The sequence below is a fragment of the Oncorhynchus mykiss genome, chromosome 12 (genome assembly GCF_057628025.1).
Source record: "Oncorhynchus mykiss isolate SJ-2025 chromosome 12, ASM5762802v1, whole genome shotgun sequence".
Classification (NCBI taxonomy): Eukaryota; Metazoa; Chordata; class Actinopteri; order Salmoniformes; family Salmonidae; genus Oncorhynchus; species Oncorhynchus mykiss.
Window position 1 is genome coordinate 45127440 of NC_143033.1, and position 16853 is coordinate 45144292.

Here is a 16853-nt window from a genome sequence, read left to right on the forward strand (position 1 = left end):
AAATGGAAAAAAAGTCTGGAGCTTCTCGCACCCTTTGTAAATATGCTCTAAAGTGGCAAGAGTATCAAAATAACTGTCAGGGACTGTATGGGGAAAATGGTTCTATTGTTAAAGGTTCTTTGTTGAAAGGGTTCTCCCTGGAACCAATAAATGTGTCTCCTACAGGGACAGCCAAAGAACCCTTTATAAATCCTCTTTTTTTGAAAGCTATATGTTTTTCAGACATACTTTCTCAGAAAAAAAGACAACAGGGTACAGTGTGCTAACACAGCTTAAGCTCTCCATCCACTAAAAATATCCTCTTTCCTTTCAGACAGTGATTAAAAATGTATTCAACCCCCAGTTTCCACAGATGTCTCGTTCTGCTTCTCAAGCGAAAGGCAATCTAGGCTACCTAGAAACACATCAAAGTCATCCAGCTGACAGGAACAGGAAGTTCCTCAAAACACAGAGACTTCCTGTTGTCAGCCCGAGGTGACAGACATTTGTTTCAACTGGCTCATGGAGAGGGGCAAATGCCATGCTGGCAGAACCAGTTCCTCACAATCTCCCACTCCCTGGCTAACACTAACGTAGGCCTGCACTAATTCATCTCCATCTCGCTGACAGCGGCCATTCTTCAGCCTTCTACCCCGTATCAACACTGTCTGAGTTACGCCTGACCTGGCAACCCCCAGGGTCACGGGACCATTCGTAACAGACAGGCCTCTGCATTCCAAAGCCGAAGTTCTTTTGTTTCGTCTTTTAAAAAACCTTTTTATTTTATTTTTTAAAATCTGCTTCAAAGTGATTTTTCAGAACAAGGTCAATGAAGAGTATAGGGAAGTCAGTTTCTCAGTGGAAAGACTGACAGGGTCTGCCCCATGTTCCCTCAGCCTTATCTTTTCTGAGCCCTATGTTCCTTCAGCCCTATCTTTTCTGAGCCCTATGTTCCCTCAGCATGTCAGCCCTATGTTCTCTCAGCACCTCAGCATTCACTTAACCAATTTCAAACAAAATTGGCACGTGTATCGTATTTTATTAGAGGTCTGTTATAAATGCACGCTTAGGGTTTACCAAATAATTGTTGCGAGTGTTAATCTTAATCGTCTTATTTCATTCAGTCACTTGGTATAATATACTATGGCAAGTCAACGACCAATCCTATTCACCTGAAGAAAAATGAAAATGAAACGGGCCAATGGATGCTGGGGCTCGAGATTCAGCTCCGACTTAGATGTCTGTTAGTGGGGGAGCGTACTTTTCTGTTTTTTTCTGTTTGCTGAAAGCTAAGCACTTTCTGCTCTGCTTGTGTAGCTAATGCTTCCTTGCTTGGGTAAGAGGACCAGTGGTAAGAGTTCAAAAAGGCTAACCAGACAAATTTTAACCTGCAACCTCATGCATGGAGTTTCACAATGAAAAGTAAGTGCTGTCCTGTTTGCCTGGAGTGGAACCACACTCAGGAGGCTTGCTGGGAGAGAGCAGCAGCAGTGGTTAGAGTTAGAGTGAGGAGTGAGAGTGAGGCTCATTCCGGTTTCTCTGGCAGTGTTCAGAGTCTGGATTCCAGGAATATAATATACTATCCCTGGTTGGCTCTGGACGGTTTTCAGAGTGTGAATCGGATGGCATCTGTACAGGGAGCCTAAAGCCCCGGTTTTGGATTCGGTGGGGGAGTGTGAACCATTGGTGGTTAATGCACCTTTGATGGAGCTGTGTCATAGGCTGGCAGATCACCTGGGGTGGATTGGCCATCTTCTCATCCACAGCAGAGTTCCTCCAGGTTTGGGTGAAGTTATTTACCTCCTGTCCATGCAGCGCTTACCCATGTTTAAAGATTTCGCTGATGACCTGGGATTCCCCTCATTCAACCAGGCTGGTGCTACCAGGTTATGGTGAGCTCAATAATGTAGAGGGTACGGAGGAGGCGGGGTTCATTTACACACTGCCGATGGATGGAAAGCTGACAGGTTACTTTGCTCCAGAGGCTAACAAGGGGGCTTCTTCTAGCATTGTGATTCCAAATACACAGTGCCGGTTCTCGGCCGATCAGTTGGACAAAATGTATCAGGCTGAGGGTGTGGCGGCCCTGTATCATATCGATATCATATCGAGCAGATGTATCATATCGATTTGCTGCAGAATCTAAATAAGACCGTGGAGACGGGGAAGCCGGTTTCAGAGCTTCACGACGAAATCCGTGCTATGGTTGATTTTGTGCTGCGTCTGTCCTGCTGTACTATCCTAGCTGTGGGGGAAAGTATGGGGGCAATGGTGGTGGCTTAGCGGGGTTCTCCTCCCCAAGAATTTGCTTTGGCAACAGTGCCTTTAAGTGGCTCGGTCAATGGGGCCAAGTTACTGGTTGCCGAAGTCCCTGAACCCGGTGTGGGCTGGGTATCAGAACAGAGGTAATACAAAAGCACGTTGTTTCTACCCAAGGATCCTTGGTGAGGGGTATCAAGACTGTGTTATTGTCCAGGTGTGGGCATAACAAAAAACGAGTTCCTTCCCCACATTCAGACACACGGTTGTCAAGAGTGGTGGATATGAAAACAAGCACGATAAAAAAACAAATTATCCCAGTCCTCTGGGCGGTGCTTGACCTTTTCAAGAGATAAGGTCTGGAAGACTGGCAGCATACTTCAGTCCCGTGGGGGGCATGCAGTTTCACCATGGGTGATGAGGATGGTGACAGGGGCTCTGCAGTTCGCCTCTGTAGTGCCTCTGGGACTTCTATTGATGCTTTTGTTTTAGTGCTGGGTGACTGCTACGTGTCTGGATGTATCTCCATATCAGTATGCCAGCAGCATGCCAGCAGCATACCACCCTGCATACCACTGCTGGCTTGCTTCTGAAGCTAAGCAGGGTTGGTCTTGGTCAGTCCCTGGATGGGAGACCAGATGCTGCTGGAAGTGGTGTTGGAGGGCAGGTAGGAGGCACTCATTCCTCTGGTCTAAAAAATATCCCAATACCCCAGGGCAGTGATTGGGGACACTGCCCTGTGTAGGATGCCGTCTTTTGGATGGGACATTAAATGGGTGTCTCTGAGGTCATTAAAGATCCGATGGCACTTATTGTAAAAGTAGGGGTATTAACCCCAGTGTCCTGGCTAAATTCCCAATCTGGCTCTCAAACCATCACGGTCACCTAATAATCCCCAGTTTACAATCGGCTCATTCATCCCCCTCCTCTCCCCTGTAACTATTCCCCATGTTATTGCTGTAAATTAGAATGTGTTCTCAGTCAACTTACCTGGTAAAATAATGGATAAATAAAAATGTTGCCGCTGCTCATGGTATCCCAGACATGCCTAAGGGTGTTAATTCCTTGGAGGGACCTGCAACTATTGTTGCAGCGGGTTCTCATGGACTGGGTACTGTCCCGCAGGGTGATCACGACATATGCATCCTTACTGGGATGGGGAGCTCTGTGTGTGGGCTAATCAGGAAGAGGGATTTGGTAAACAGAGCAAAGGGCACTCAATCAATTACCTAGAGCTACTGACTGTTTTCTATGGCTGAGCAGCTTCCTTCCGATGTTGAAGGGCCAGTATGTGTTGGTAAGGTCTGACAACAGGACGGTGGTGGCATACATCAACAGGCAGGAGGGGATGTGGTCTCTCTATCTCATAAACCTGTCCCGTTATCTGCTCATATGGAGCAGTACACATTTCCTGTTGCTTAGGGTGAAGTATCTTCCCGGATCTCTCAATGTAGGTTTGGACCTGCTTTCCAGGGGGTGGTCCTATCTCTACAGAGTGGAGACTGCACCCCTCGATGGTTGCCCAGAATGGGACCGGTGTGCAGGGCTGGAGTAGATCTTATGCATCGCGAGAGAACACTTATTCTAGTCTGTTCTTGTCGATGATGGATCTGGATGCTCCATTGGGAACTGATTCTTTGGAGTATCAGTGGCCTTGGATCCTGCTCTATGTGATGGTTGGGGATCTCTACCTGCTATCAGTACACCCTTCCGGGCTTTCGAGCAGTTCCCTTTCTCACCTCCTCTGTTTGCTTCCAATGAACAACCGAGGTTGTATGCCCTGTGTCTGGTGCACGCTTTACGCACATGCTGTATATGAATAGGACCAAGGACATCTGTGTTTGTGACCAGCTTTTTGTATTTTTTGCTAATCCAGCTCGGGGTAGGGCACTTTCTCCCTGGCATATGACAACAAAGGACAAGGATTGCCTAGCGGTGTGCGTGCATTGTTCAGGGGCATGACAAGGTTTTATCGCTTGGATGTAACTGCTGCCGGTGTGGCTCACAGTGTTCTTATGGCTGGGACCAGGAGTGGGTGTTAGGCAGCGTGCAGGTTGCGCATTTTTCCAGGTTACAGCAAGTTTCCAGTGGGATGGAGCCTCGGGCTGCCGTGGTTCATCAACTCTGGTCGATGCTATACCAAGTCACAACAGGTGGTCTGATATTTTGGACTTTCGGTTCCTTGTACTACTTCTGACATTTCAAGATCGCAAGGTAAATATTGTTTTTGGAACCATGGGGTCTATGGACTTTGGCTGTAGTGGCAGCATGTCAGTGCGCATAGCCAAGTTGCAGCAGGTTCTGGTTCCCTATATGGGGCTCTGACAGTTCAGGCCTCATGAGGCTCTGACAGTTCAGACTTCTCAGGTAATTATTAGGGAAAAAGGTGGCTTCTATACCCCCTTTTAGAGGTGGTGGAACCTTTCTGTGCTTGAGCTGCCCTGGGCATCCTAATTTGGTACCCTCTGAGACGGCTTGAGTCGTTGCTGCTCTTAGACATTTCCACTTCACAATAACAGCACTTACAGTTGATCAGGGCAGCTCTAGCAGTGCAGAAATTTGATGAACTGACTTGATGGAAAGGTGGCATCCTATGACGATTCCACATTCAAAGTCAATGAGCTCTTCAGTAACATTCTACTGTCATTATTTGTCTATGGAGATTGCATGGCTGTGTGCAGCAAACCTGCCAAGAGAGGGCCGCTCGCCAAAACTCACAGACCAGGCAAGGAGGGCATTAATCAGAGAGGCAACAAAGAGACAAAATATAACCCTGAAGGAGCTGCAAAGCTCCGCAGTGGAAATTGGAGTATCTGTCCATAGGACCACTTTAAGCCGTACACTCCACAGAGCTGGGCTTTAGGGAAGAGTGGCCAGAAAAAAACAATGGCTTAAAGAGAAAAATAAGCAAACACGTTTGGTGTTCGCCAAAAGGCATGTGGGAGAGTCTCCAAACATATGGAAGAAGGTACTCTGGTCAGATGAGACTAAAATGGAGCTTTTTTGGCCATCAAGGAAAACGCTATGTCTGGAGAAACCCCAACACTTTTTGTCTCATCACCCCGAGAACACCATCCCCACAGTGAAGCATGGTGGAGGCAGCATCATGCTGTGGGGATGTTTTTCATTGTCAGGGACTGGGAGACTGGTCAGAATTGAAGGAATGATGGATGGTGCCAAATACAGGGACATTTTTGAGGGAAATCTGTTTCAGTCTTCCAGAGATGTGCCAAGCTTATAGAGACATACCCCAAGAGAAGTGGTGGGCATGTTGTGTAAATCAAATGATAAAATCCCCCCCAAAATCTATTTTAATTCCAGGTTGTAAAGCAATAATATAGGAAAAATGCCAAGGGGGTGAATACTTTCGCAAGCCACTGTATAGTGTATGTTATACCAAGTGACTGACTGAATGGGAACATAAAGTTATGAGTATAACTATTGTTCGCTGAAGGAGGGAACAAAGTATAACATATTATCGCCCTGTGCCGTCAGGGGATTTGGGCTTGATGAAGAGAGGCACCAAATTGAGGAAATGAATGCGAGCCCTGGTATTATAGCCAGAAAGGCAGGGCTTCCAAGGGCGGGCTTGGCATCCATTGGCCCGTTGGGTAGGAGTTCAGTTTTCAGGTGAATAGGATTGGTTGTTGACTCCCCATAGTATGTTGTACCTTGTTCCCTCCCTTTGGGAACAGTAGTTATATTAATAAGTGTACATTTGTGGTCATTATGACCATAAATCAGAGGGATGACTGACCAGGTCTTTGAAGAGTCCTTTGAGCTGTTTGGCCTCGTCCTGAAGTCGGAACGCCATCCTCTTTCTCATCTTCGATGATGTGCAGATGACCCGTCCTCGCATGATCGCACGCACATACTCCACCAGGATCCGCCTGTGTACCTCCCCCACCAGTATCTGTCAATCAAATAATCAACCAGTCAATCATTCAGTCAGTCAATTGCAATATAAGTGTTGATAAACAAAAAATATTGGGGTAGAAATATGTATTATTTTATGTATTTCGCGCAACATGTTATCGTGTCAGGTATGTGGTCATTGGTGGATACCTGATAAGGTGGGCAGTCCATTCTTCTGAACTTCTTAAAGTGTTGCTTGATGCTTGCTTCGATGGCCTCAAATGCCTCAGTGTTGTTTAGCCACTTTCTCTTCACCAGCTTGTCACAGAACGGCTGGAATAGAAATACACGGCTTTCATTCACATGAAGTTGATGAACAGCTTCTCCTAAATCAAAACATTTGTGCTAACGTTAGAGCATGTTTGTTTGTATTTGATCAGTCATGAATAAGTGTGGAATTGGTGAGTTGTGTATTGAGGAAGTTTTACCGCCCTAACAAAATAAAAAAACACATTGCCTCACCCTGATGTGCTCAAATAGTTTTTCCGTCAGAACCCTCACTGATTGGTTAATGATCCTATTGAGGGAGGAGTTAGCTCTCTGTGTGGACTCCTCACTGCCCTGTGGGTCACACTGCCTGCAGCGCTGTACAAAGGACCTACACAAAAATTGGAATGGAAACACTGTTGGTCTCGGAATTATCATATTTCTGACATGGAAAAACCATTTGAACCATTTACAACCTTAATCATGTGGATAACCTAGTTTGATCATGATGTTAACTTTAGCAAGATAGTTAACTTATTATTCGCAATGTTAGCAAGCTTATCTATCGGGCTGGATTATCTAGCTAACGCATTGGTCTATGCACTTGAATGCTCTCTTGTCGCATTTACGACTTCACCAACTTGAAAATATACGTTTTCGATGAGCATTTGAATGGAGCATCAGTCAACACAGTTGCCACAAGAGATGACTTCTCTGTCTGGGTATCCACCTTAGAGGAGGACAACAGTTGACCAGAGCGATGGTCCTGGAGATGTATCCATCACCCCGGTCCCCAAACTCAGCCTGGGTCTCATGGAACATCTCCACTTTCCTCTGGAAACTGGACACACAGTAAAATCGTGAAATGAAATCCATATATATTGATTTACATACAGGTTATTGATTGAATATACTCATTGTATATCTCTATAAGTACATCTTCTCCTCACCTGTACAGGAAGTCAGACAGCCCATTAAGACTGCAGCGGGCCACCCTGGCCCCCAGAAACGAGCTTACAGCTGTGGATCTGTCTAGGTCCAACGTCAGTCTCTGTTACAGCCACACACATACACACTAATAAGGGTAGGAACTTCAAAATCCAACCAGCCAAAATAGGTAATTCCTGAATATGCATAAAAGATTTACAAATGTCTTAGAGTTCTTTGCCACAATGTCAACAGACTGCCATGGTAATAGTGACCTACATATATACTATACGGTAGTGTCTCTGAGTGACAGCGTGACAGACCTGGATGATGGAGCGGGCCAGATTGGATTGGTACTCCTCTATGTGCAGCATTTGGGCCCACCGCCTCTCCTCCTCATCCAGAACCTGAGTGAGCTCTGTGGTCACCTTCTCCTGAGATAAACAACAGAACCCACACAACCATGAAGTCCATTGTCTATCCAAGCATGGGCAGTTCCACTACCATTAGATTAGTGCCAGAAACATTACCTCTGTCAGTGGGCAAGTTTTCACCTGACAGTGTTCAGTATTAAAGGAAGTGTGATTTTACCCTGACTGTGTTCAGGCAGTCCTGTTCCAGTCGGTCCACTGTATCTTGGTGCAGTAGGGGTTCCAGTGGGGAGTAGTTAATGGGGGTTTTCATGCCAACGGTGCCCAGGACATCCCTTAAAAAGACCAGCGGAAAAGGGAGGAAGTGCTACTGTCTGTCACTATTCAATCAACAACAAGTGGGGCACAATCATGAAGTGGAACGACATTTATTGGATATTTCAAACTTTTTTAACAAATCAAAAACTGAAAAATTGGGCGTGCAAAATTATTCAGCCCCCTTAAGTTAATACTTTGTAGCGCCACCTTTTGCTGCGATTACAGCTGTAAGTCGCTTGGGGTATGTCTCTATCAGTTTTGCACATCGAGAGACTGAATTTTTTTCCCATTCCTCCTTGCAAAACAGCTCGAGCTCAGTGAGGTTGGATGGAGAGCATTTGTGAACAGCAGTTTTCAGTTCTTTCCACAGATTCTCGATTGGATTCAGGTCTGGACTTTGACTTGGCCATTCTAACACCTGGATATGTTTATTTTTGAACCATTCCATTGTAGATTTTGCACGCCCAATTTTTCAGTTTTTGATTTGTTAAAAAAGTTTGAAATATCCAATAAATGTCGTTCCACTTCATGATTGTGTCCCACTTGTTGTTGATTCTTCACAAAAAAATACAGTTTTATATCTTTATGTTTGAAGCCTGAAATGTGGCAAAAGGTCGCAAAGTTCAAGGGGGCCGAATACTTTCGCAAGGCACTGTATTTTCAGAGGGTTTTCCTATATGGACAATTGAACAACCTTTTATGGTTCTAGGTAGTACCTTGTTTTCTAAAAGCGTATACGTCTAACCTGTTGTACATGTCATAGATTTTCTTAATGTTGTTATATTATGAGTTCTGACACTGACCTGTTATAGATGTTATAGAACCAGTCCAGCAGGGAGTAGACATCAGTGATCTGCAGCTGGGAGCTGGTGATGATGTTCAGGCGTCGGGCCACTGCCCGGTGGTAGCTCTGCACGTACACCTGGAAGGCCTGGAACTCCTCCGGGTAGACCGACACAACGTTCCTCCTCGCCGCGTCCAGGTCGTCCACCATGCGGCCCCTCAGCCTCTCCAGGTACGAGGCTAGCTGCCCAGCCGGAGTTCTCACCTGCTGGGGCAGGCTCCAGTCAGACGCCTCCCCCACTGCCTGCCGCCATTTCAGCTTGAGCTGACGGGGCCGCTGGCTAGGATGGGGCTGGAGGCCCTCCCTCAGGGGCTGGGTCTCCTCTTTCTGTGCCTGGGCGGTGTCGGCCTGCTCCTCCTGCTGGATGACCAGCACCACCAGCCCCAGGTTGGGCCCGGCTGTTGGCTGTCGGAGTGACTCCCTCACCACATCCCACATCTCCTTCTGCAGGGCCTCGTACAGCAACTCCACATCCTTGGCCTTGCGAAGGCTGGCGTCTCTTGACACATTGGGGCTGGAGGGGTCATCGAAGGACCCGAGAGGGTTTACTCCGGGAGGCGTGAATGAGGGTGTGGGGGGGTGGGGCAGGAGGGCCATCAGCTCGCACTCACGCTCCAGCTCCTGGATGTGTGTGTCTGCCAGGAGGAGGTCCCTCTGGTTGACCAGCTGTAGGATCTCCAGTACTGAGGGAAGGAGAGAGTTAGGAATCAATGCCATACTGTTTACTCTATTGGTTTGTACAATAGTATTAATATAGTATTAATGTGTGGGTAGGAATGGGTGGCGTAAGTGAAGAGAAAAAGTACATGTTTTAATCAGGCTATATTCTGTGTGAAATATCAACATTGACATATTGAAGGGTGCTGATATGTGTGATATTGAGTATATAAATGATCCAAGCCCAGCAAATGTACATTATACCGGGGTGTTGGTAGACACAATGTAAGTAACCTAATTTATGTCCCTCTAACTTCCCTGAATGCCTCTGCTGATCCTACAGCTATTGTATGCAGTAAGCATGTGCCCATGAACCAGATTTATACTGTTAGCACTGAGGTGGTGTGCCCTAGCAGGAAGTCCACTGGGTGCAGCTCACCCTGCACTAACCTAAATAACATGAGCATATCTACTTCTTCCAAGCTTCCCAGTAAAGCAACAAAAACAAGTAAGCATCCCAAAAGAAAAGTGCTCAAAATAGACCAAGTTAACATATGTAGCTTAAGAAACAAGGTTCATGAAATCAATAATTTGCTAGTAACAGATGACATTCATATTCTGACTATCTATGAAACTCACTTAGATAATACTTTTGATGATACAGTGGTAGCAATACAAGGTTATAACATTTACAGACAAGACAGAAATGTCAACGGTAGAGGTGTATCTGGATAGCACGTGTGAAATGCTTGATAATGTATGTGATATCAAAAGAGAGGTATATTTTCTGGGTGATTTAAATATTGACTGGCTTTCACCAAGCTGCCCACTCATGAAAAATCTTCAAAACTGTAATCAGTCCCTGTAACCTGGTTCAGGTTATCAGTCAATCGACCAGGGTAGTTACAAACAGCACAGGAATGAAATCCTCAACATGTATTGATCACATCTTTACTAATGCTGCAGAAATTAGCTTGAAAGCAGTATCTAGATCCATCGGATGGAGTGATCACAGTATAGTAGCCATATCTAGGAAAACCAAAGTTCCAAAGACTGGGCCTAATACAGTGTATAAGAGGTCATACAATAAGTTTTGTAGTTATCCCTATGTTGTTGATGGAAATCATATATGGTGGTCCGTGGTGTGTAATGAGGAGCAAACAGACGCTGCACTTGACACATTTATGAAATAGCTTATTCCAGTTACTAATAAGCATGCCCCCAAATAAAATTACTGTAAAAATTGATATATCCCAGTGGATTGAGGAGGAATTTAAAATTGTATGGTTAAGGGGGATGAGGCAAAATTAATGGTAAATAAGTCTTGCTGCACAACCGATTGGCAAAAATATTGCAAATTGAGAAATCATGTGACCTAAACTGAATAAAAAGAAGAAGAAACTACACTATGAAACAAAGACAACATAAAGAGCGATAGTAAAAAGCATTGGTGCACCTTAAATTACATTTTGGCTAAAAAGGCAAACTCAGCTCCATCATTCTTGAATCAGATGGCTCATTCATCACAAAACCGACTGACAATGCCAACTACTTGAATAGTTTTTTATTGGCAAGATTAGCAGACTTAGGCATGACATGCCAGCAACAAATGCTGACACTACACATCCAAATATAGCTGACCAAATTATGAAAGACAAGCATTATAATTTTGAGTTCCGTAATATGAGTTTGGAAGAGGTGGAAAAATGATTGTTGTCTATCAACAATGACAAGCCTCCGGGGTCTGACAACTTGAATGGAAAATTACTGAGGATAATAGCGGACGATATTGCCACTCCGATTAGCCATATGGAACAGCAGGGACTGTGAAGCAACATAAACATAGGCACAGACACATGCATACACACACATGAAAACATACACACTATACATACATGAACACATGGATTTTGTATTGTAGATATGTGGTGGAGTAGGGACCTGAGGGAACACAGTGTGTTGTGAAATCTGTGAATGTATTGTAATGTTTTTAAAATTGTATAACTGCCTTAATTTTGCTGGACCCCAGGAAGAGTAATGGGGATCCAAAAAAAATACAATATAAATCTCTTGACCTGGCATTTTGGATTGTTGTGAACACGCAATGTACTACACTGTCCTTTGATTGTCCCTTGTCTGTTTTGGTCCCTATTGAGCTCTGCCGAACAGTAGCTCTGGATGAAGTTCTATCTAAAGGAATCTGCAGTGGGAGGAAGTCAGTCATTTCCGGCTTTCATAGTCTGGTGCTGATTGAACCTGATGACTCAGGGGGTCCGGGGACCGCACACAGCTCATCAGAAACCAGCATGGGATTGGAGGAGGAAATACTGCAGGACCTGACCAGGAAGTTCCTGACTCGTAAAGTAAACACTGAAACTTACAAACACTGACTGTAGGAGGTCTAAGGTGCTCATGCCACAAACAGAAGTAACCTGCACTGACCCTTCCATGATTCAGATGTTTCGATTAGGTGATCTGTGATTGGTTGGCCCTGCAGGAAACATACCATACTGTATCTCCCCTCCTGATTGGTTTGTTTTGGAGCGCCATGTATACCTGAGAGAGGTTCCCTGGGTTTGACCACTAGTGGCTCCTCCTCCAGCTCCTCCTCAGCCTCCTGGGAGTTGTGGTCCGACAGGGACTCCCTCTTCAGCTTGCCAAGGCTGACCATCCTGAGGAAGGAGGGCCGGCGGCAGGACTCAGCCTCGCTGTCGGCGCTCAGGTTACCACAGGGCAGGCTCTCTCTGCGTTGCGTCTGCTTCCTCCGCCCTGCAAATCTACAAGCAGAAGAGAACCATTAGGAGAGCGTCGGAACTATATTATGCCACAGTATGACTTTGAAAGGCAAGAATGGCTATGTGTGGATTTACATAGTCTGAAATATTGTGTGGAAATAAAGGTAGCATCTAAAATAGAAGTGGAATGGGATACATAATTATTACCAAATACTGTGGAGTTCAATGTTAACGTGTGACCACCACATCTAGACTAGGCTTCATATGCTATAAATAAGCAGGTATTTAAATGCTTGAGAGGTGATTGTGGCTTTCCCTGACTGGAGGTGTCAAAGTGAAAACTGTTTATAAATAGTGCTTAGGTACACAACATAGTATTAGCAAACAAAGCAGTTCTGTTCATAAACATAGTAACTCATGGAACATTTTTATATTACATAACCAAATAGGAAATGATTATGCTATATGCTGTGAGCATTTCCATAATTTTGTTACAGCTTGATAGGGGGTCTCAGTCCTACCAGGTAACAGGAAAATCAGTTTGGATAGGCAAGCAAATCAGTAATTAATGGACCACAACGAAAGCTCTTTGGTCGAGACATTATGAATGAAAATAGTTACTGAGTCATATTATATATAGACATTACATGTATGTTAATCTGTGTCTCTGAGCCCGTATTTATAAAGCTTCTCAGAGTGGGAATGCTGATCTAGGATCAGGTCCTCCCTGTCCATGCAATCTTCATTGTGATCTAAAAGGCATAACTGATCCTAGATCAGCAACCCTCCCTCCCCGTTACCGGAGCAGGGTCATGATCTCCTCTGAGCTCCTGCGGAGGCCCTTCCTCTTCTCTTTCTCAGGCTTGGGTGAGTGGGGGTCTGTGGGGCATCGCTGGGACGGGAATGTCCCCCATACGCTGCACCCCGACATACGCAGCCCCTTCCCCAGCTTCCCCAGGGTCTTCAGGGGCGAAGAGCCGCACAGCCGCTCAAGGGTTCCCCTCAGGGGCCTCCCTCCTCCTCCTTTAGGGGCCTCAGGGCCATGCCTCTCCGCGTTCACCTCATTCTCCTCCTCTTCCCCATCATGTGGCGACCTGCTCTGGAAGATTTTTCCCCCGCATACCCCCAAATTGGGGGGCTCACCCTCGTTCCTCTCCTCCTCAAGGTCCACCTCCTCGAAGGGGTTCAGGTCCAAGTTTAACCTGGGCAGGATGAGCTCACCATTCCCATGGTTACTCTTGATCCTCCCCGGGAGGTTCTTAAGGATTGGCATTAAAATGCTGTGCTCAAGAATCAAATACTGCAAAGACACAAGGCAAGTTAGTTAGAAGAGAGAATGAGATCACAGATCATTTGAACAAGCTAGTTAGGCTACCAATACCAAGAGCTCAGCAGGAGTGTGCTGGAGAAGGTTGAACAGATAATGAAAGCCAAAACCAGAATGAATGGTAGAGTAATGTTGTACTCGAGGATCTACAGAATATTGTAATAGCATAGGAACTGTTGTAATTATACTATTCATTATGGACTTAACTCAGAGCTAAAATACCAACACAGATGATTAGCCAACAGCTCTTTTAAGTAATGACAGGACAACTTGCTATAGTAATGTACAGGTAAGTGCCAGAATAAAGGAAACACCAACATAGAGTGTCTTAATAGGTCATTGGACAGTGGTGTGGGGGCTGTGCTTTGGCAAAGTGGGTGGGGTTATATCCTGCCTGTTTGGCCCTGTCCGGGGGTATCATCGGATGGGGCCACAGTGTCTCCCGACCCCTCCTGTCTCAGCCTCCAGTATTTATGCTGCAGTAGGTTATGTGTCGGGGAGCTAGGGTCAGTCTGTTATATCTGGAGTACTTCTCCTGTCTTATCCGGTGTCCTGTGTGAATTAAGTATGCTATCACTAATTCTCTCTTTCTCTCTTTCTTTCTCTCGGAGGACCAGAACCCTAGGACCATGCCTCAGGACTACCTATGACTCCTTGCTGTCCCCAGTCCACCTGGCCGTGCTGCTGCTCCAGTTTCAACTGCTCTGCCTGCGGCTATGGAACTATGACCTGTTCACCGGACGTGCTACCTGTCCCAGACCTGCTGTTTTCAACTCTCTAGAGACAGTAGGAGTGGTAGAGATACTCTTAATAATCGGCTATGAAAAGCCAACTGACATTTACTCCTGAGGTGCTGAATTGCTGCACCCTCGACAACTACTGTGATTATTATTATTTGACCATGCTGGTCAATTATGAACATTTGAACATCTTGGCCATGTTCTGTTAAAATCTCCACCCGGCACGGCCAGAAGAGGACTGGCCAACCCTCATAGCCTGGTTCCTCTCTAGGTTTCTTCCTAGGTTTTGGCCTTTCTAGGGAGTTTTTCCTAGCCACCGTGCTTCTACACCTGCATTGCTTGATGGTTGGGGTTTTAGGCTGGGTTTCTGTACAGCACTTTGAGATATCGGCTGATGTACGAAGGGCTATATAAATAAATTTGATTTGATTTGGACCACCACGAGTCAGAATAGCTTCAATGCACCTTGTCTGGAACTCTATTGGAGTGATGTGACACCAATCTTCCACAAGAAATGTTATTATTTGGTGTTTTGTTAATGTTGGTGGAAAGCGCTGTCTCAGGCATCGCTCCAGAATCTCCCACGAGCGTTCAATTGGGTTGAGATCTGGTGATAAGATGGCCACGGCGTAGCGTTTCCATTGTTTTCATGCTCAACAAACCATTCAGTGACCACTCATGCGGGTCATATACTTGACCCGAAGCATGATGGGATGTCAATTGCTTAATTCAATATACTTTGTTTCCATGAATTTCTCAAGTGTTTCCATTATTTTGGCAGTTACCTGTAGATAATCCATACAGTACATAATGACCTGTACAGTACATTTACAACCAACCACCTGTTTATCCCATGTACATTATGTAGGACCTAATGCTCTAAGATCTTAAATTGTTTTAGGTTCCTGTACGTCTTCAGAGAGAAGTGGTTCAAAGTTACATACAGGGCATTGGGAAAGTATTCAGACCCCTTGACTTTTTCCAGAGCTTGTTACGTTACAGCTTTATTCTCATCAATCTACACACAATATCCCATAATGACAGAGCAAAAACAGGTTTTTAGAAATGTTTGCGAAAGTACTGAAAATAAAAAACAGAAATATCATATTTACATAAGTATTCAGACCATTTACTCTGTACTTTGTTGAAGAACCTTTGGTAGCGATTACAACCTTGAGTCTTGGGTATGACGCTACAAGCATGGCACACCCGTATTTGGGGACTTTCTCCCATTCTTCTCTGCGGGTCCTGTCAAGCTCTGTCAGGTTGGATGGGGAGCGTCGCCGCACAGCTAGTTTCAGGTCTCTCCAGAGATGTTTGATCAGGTTCATGTCCGGGCTCTGGCTGGGCCACTCAAGGACATTCAGAGACTTGTCCTGAAGCCACTCCTGCATTGTCTTGGCTGTTTGCTTAGTGTCGTTGGCCTGTTCGAAGGTAAATCTTCGCCCCCCAGTCTGAGGTCCTGATCGCTCTGGAGCAGGATTTCATCAAGGATCTCTCTGTACTTTGCTCCATTCATCTTTCCCTCAATCCTGACTAGTCTCCCTGCCTCTGAAAAACATCCCCACAGCATGATCTTGCCACCACCATGCTTCCTCATAGGGATGGTGCCAGGTTTATTCCAGATTTGACGATTTGCATTGAGGCCAAAGAGTTCAATATTGGTTTCATCAGACCAGAGAATCTTGTTTCTCATGGTGCCTTTTGGCAAACTCCAAGCGGGCTGTCAAGTGCCTTTTACTGAGGAGTGGCTTCCATCTGACCACTCTACCATAATGGCCTGATTAGTCGAGTGCTGCATAGATGGTTGTCTTTCTGGAAGGTTCTCCCATCTCCACAGGGGAACTTTGGAGCTCTGTCAGTGTCACCTCCCTGACCAAGGCCCTTCTCCCCCGATTGCTCACTTTGGCTGGGCAGCCAGCTCTAAGAAGAGTCTTGGTGATTCCAAACTTCTTCCATTTCAGATTGATGGAGGCCACTGTGGTCTTGTAGACCTTCAACATTGCACACATTCTTTGGTACCCTTCCCCAGATGTGTGCCTCGACACAATCTTGTCTCGGCGCTCTACCGACAATTCCTTCGACCTCAAGGCTCGGTTTTTGCTCTGACATGCACTGTCAACTATGGGACTTAACATAGGCAAGTGTGCGCCTTTCCAAATCACATCCAATCAATATCATTTACCATAGGTGGACTGCAATCAAGTTGTAGAAACATCTCAAGGGTGATCAATGGAAACATGACGCACCTCTGCTCATTTTAGAGTCTCATAGCAAAGGGTCTGGTTACTTATGTAAATAAGGTATTTTTATTTTTATACATTTGCAAAAAATATATAAAAAACAGTTTTTGCTTTGGCATTATTGATTATTGTGTGTAAATAAATGAGTTAAAAAACGTATTTAATCCATTTGACTGTAAAGTAACAAAATGGGGAAAAACGGAAGGGGTCTGAATACTTTCCGAATGTACTGTATAGTTCTCATAATCAGTGTTTACTGTTTGAACTCACCTGCCCTCCACCAACATTTATTTTATTAAACTTTTTTGAGGTGTAGATCAGCTTTAAATTC

General features: G+C 45.3%; 1 protein-coding gene across 1 annotated transcript in view; it reads right to left on the reverse strand.

Moving 5' to 3' along the window:
- Positions 1 to 16853, reverse strand: part of LOC110537654 (exocyst complex component 3-like protein 2) — a 40283-nt gene that overhangs the window by 13368 nt on the left and 10062 nt on the right. Inside the window, exons 2-11 of the mRNA XM_021623862.3 lie at positions 13013 to 13512; positions 12034 to 12254; positions 8780 to 9503; positions 7879 to 7993; positions 7611 to 7721; positions 7311 to 7411; positions 7091 to 7201; positions 6616 to 6751; positions 6304 to 6426; positions 5996 to 6151 (exon numbers count right to left, since the gene is read on the reverse strand). Coding sequence (XP_021479537.2) covers positions 5996 to 6151; positions 6304 to 6426; positions 6616 to 6751; positions 7091 to 7201; positions 7311 to 7411; positions 7611 to 7721; positions 7879 to 7993; positions 8780 to 9503; positions 12034 to 12254; positions 13013 to 13485 — 2271 coding nt within the window. The 5' untranslated portion in view covers positions 13486 to 13512. The remainder of the gene's footprint in view (positions 1 to 5995; positions 6152 to 6303; positions 6427 to 6615; positions 6752 to 7090; positions 7202 to 7310; positions 7412 to 7610; positions 7722 to 7878; positions 7994 to 8779; positions 9504 to 12033; positions 12255 to 13012; positions 13513 to 16853) is intronic.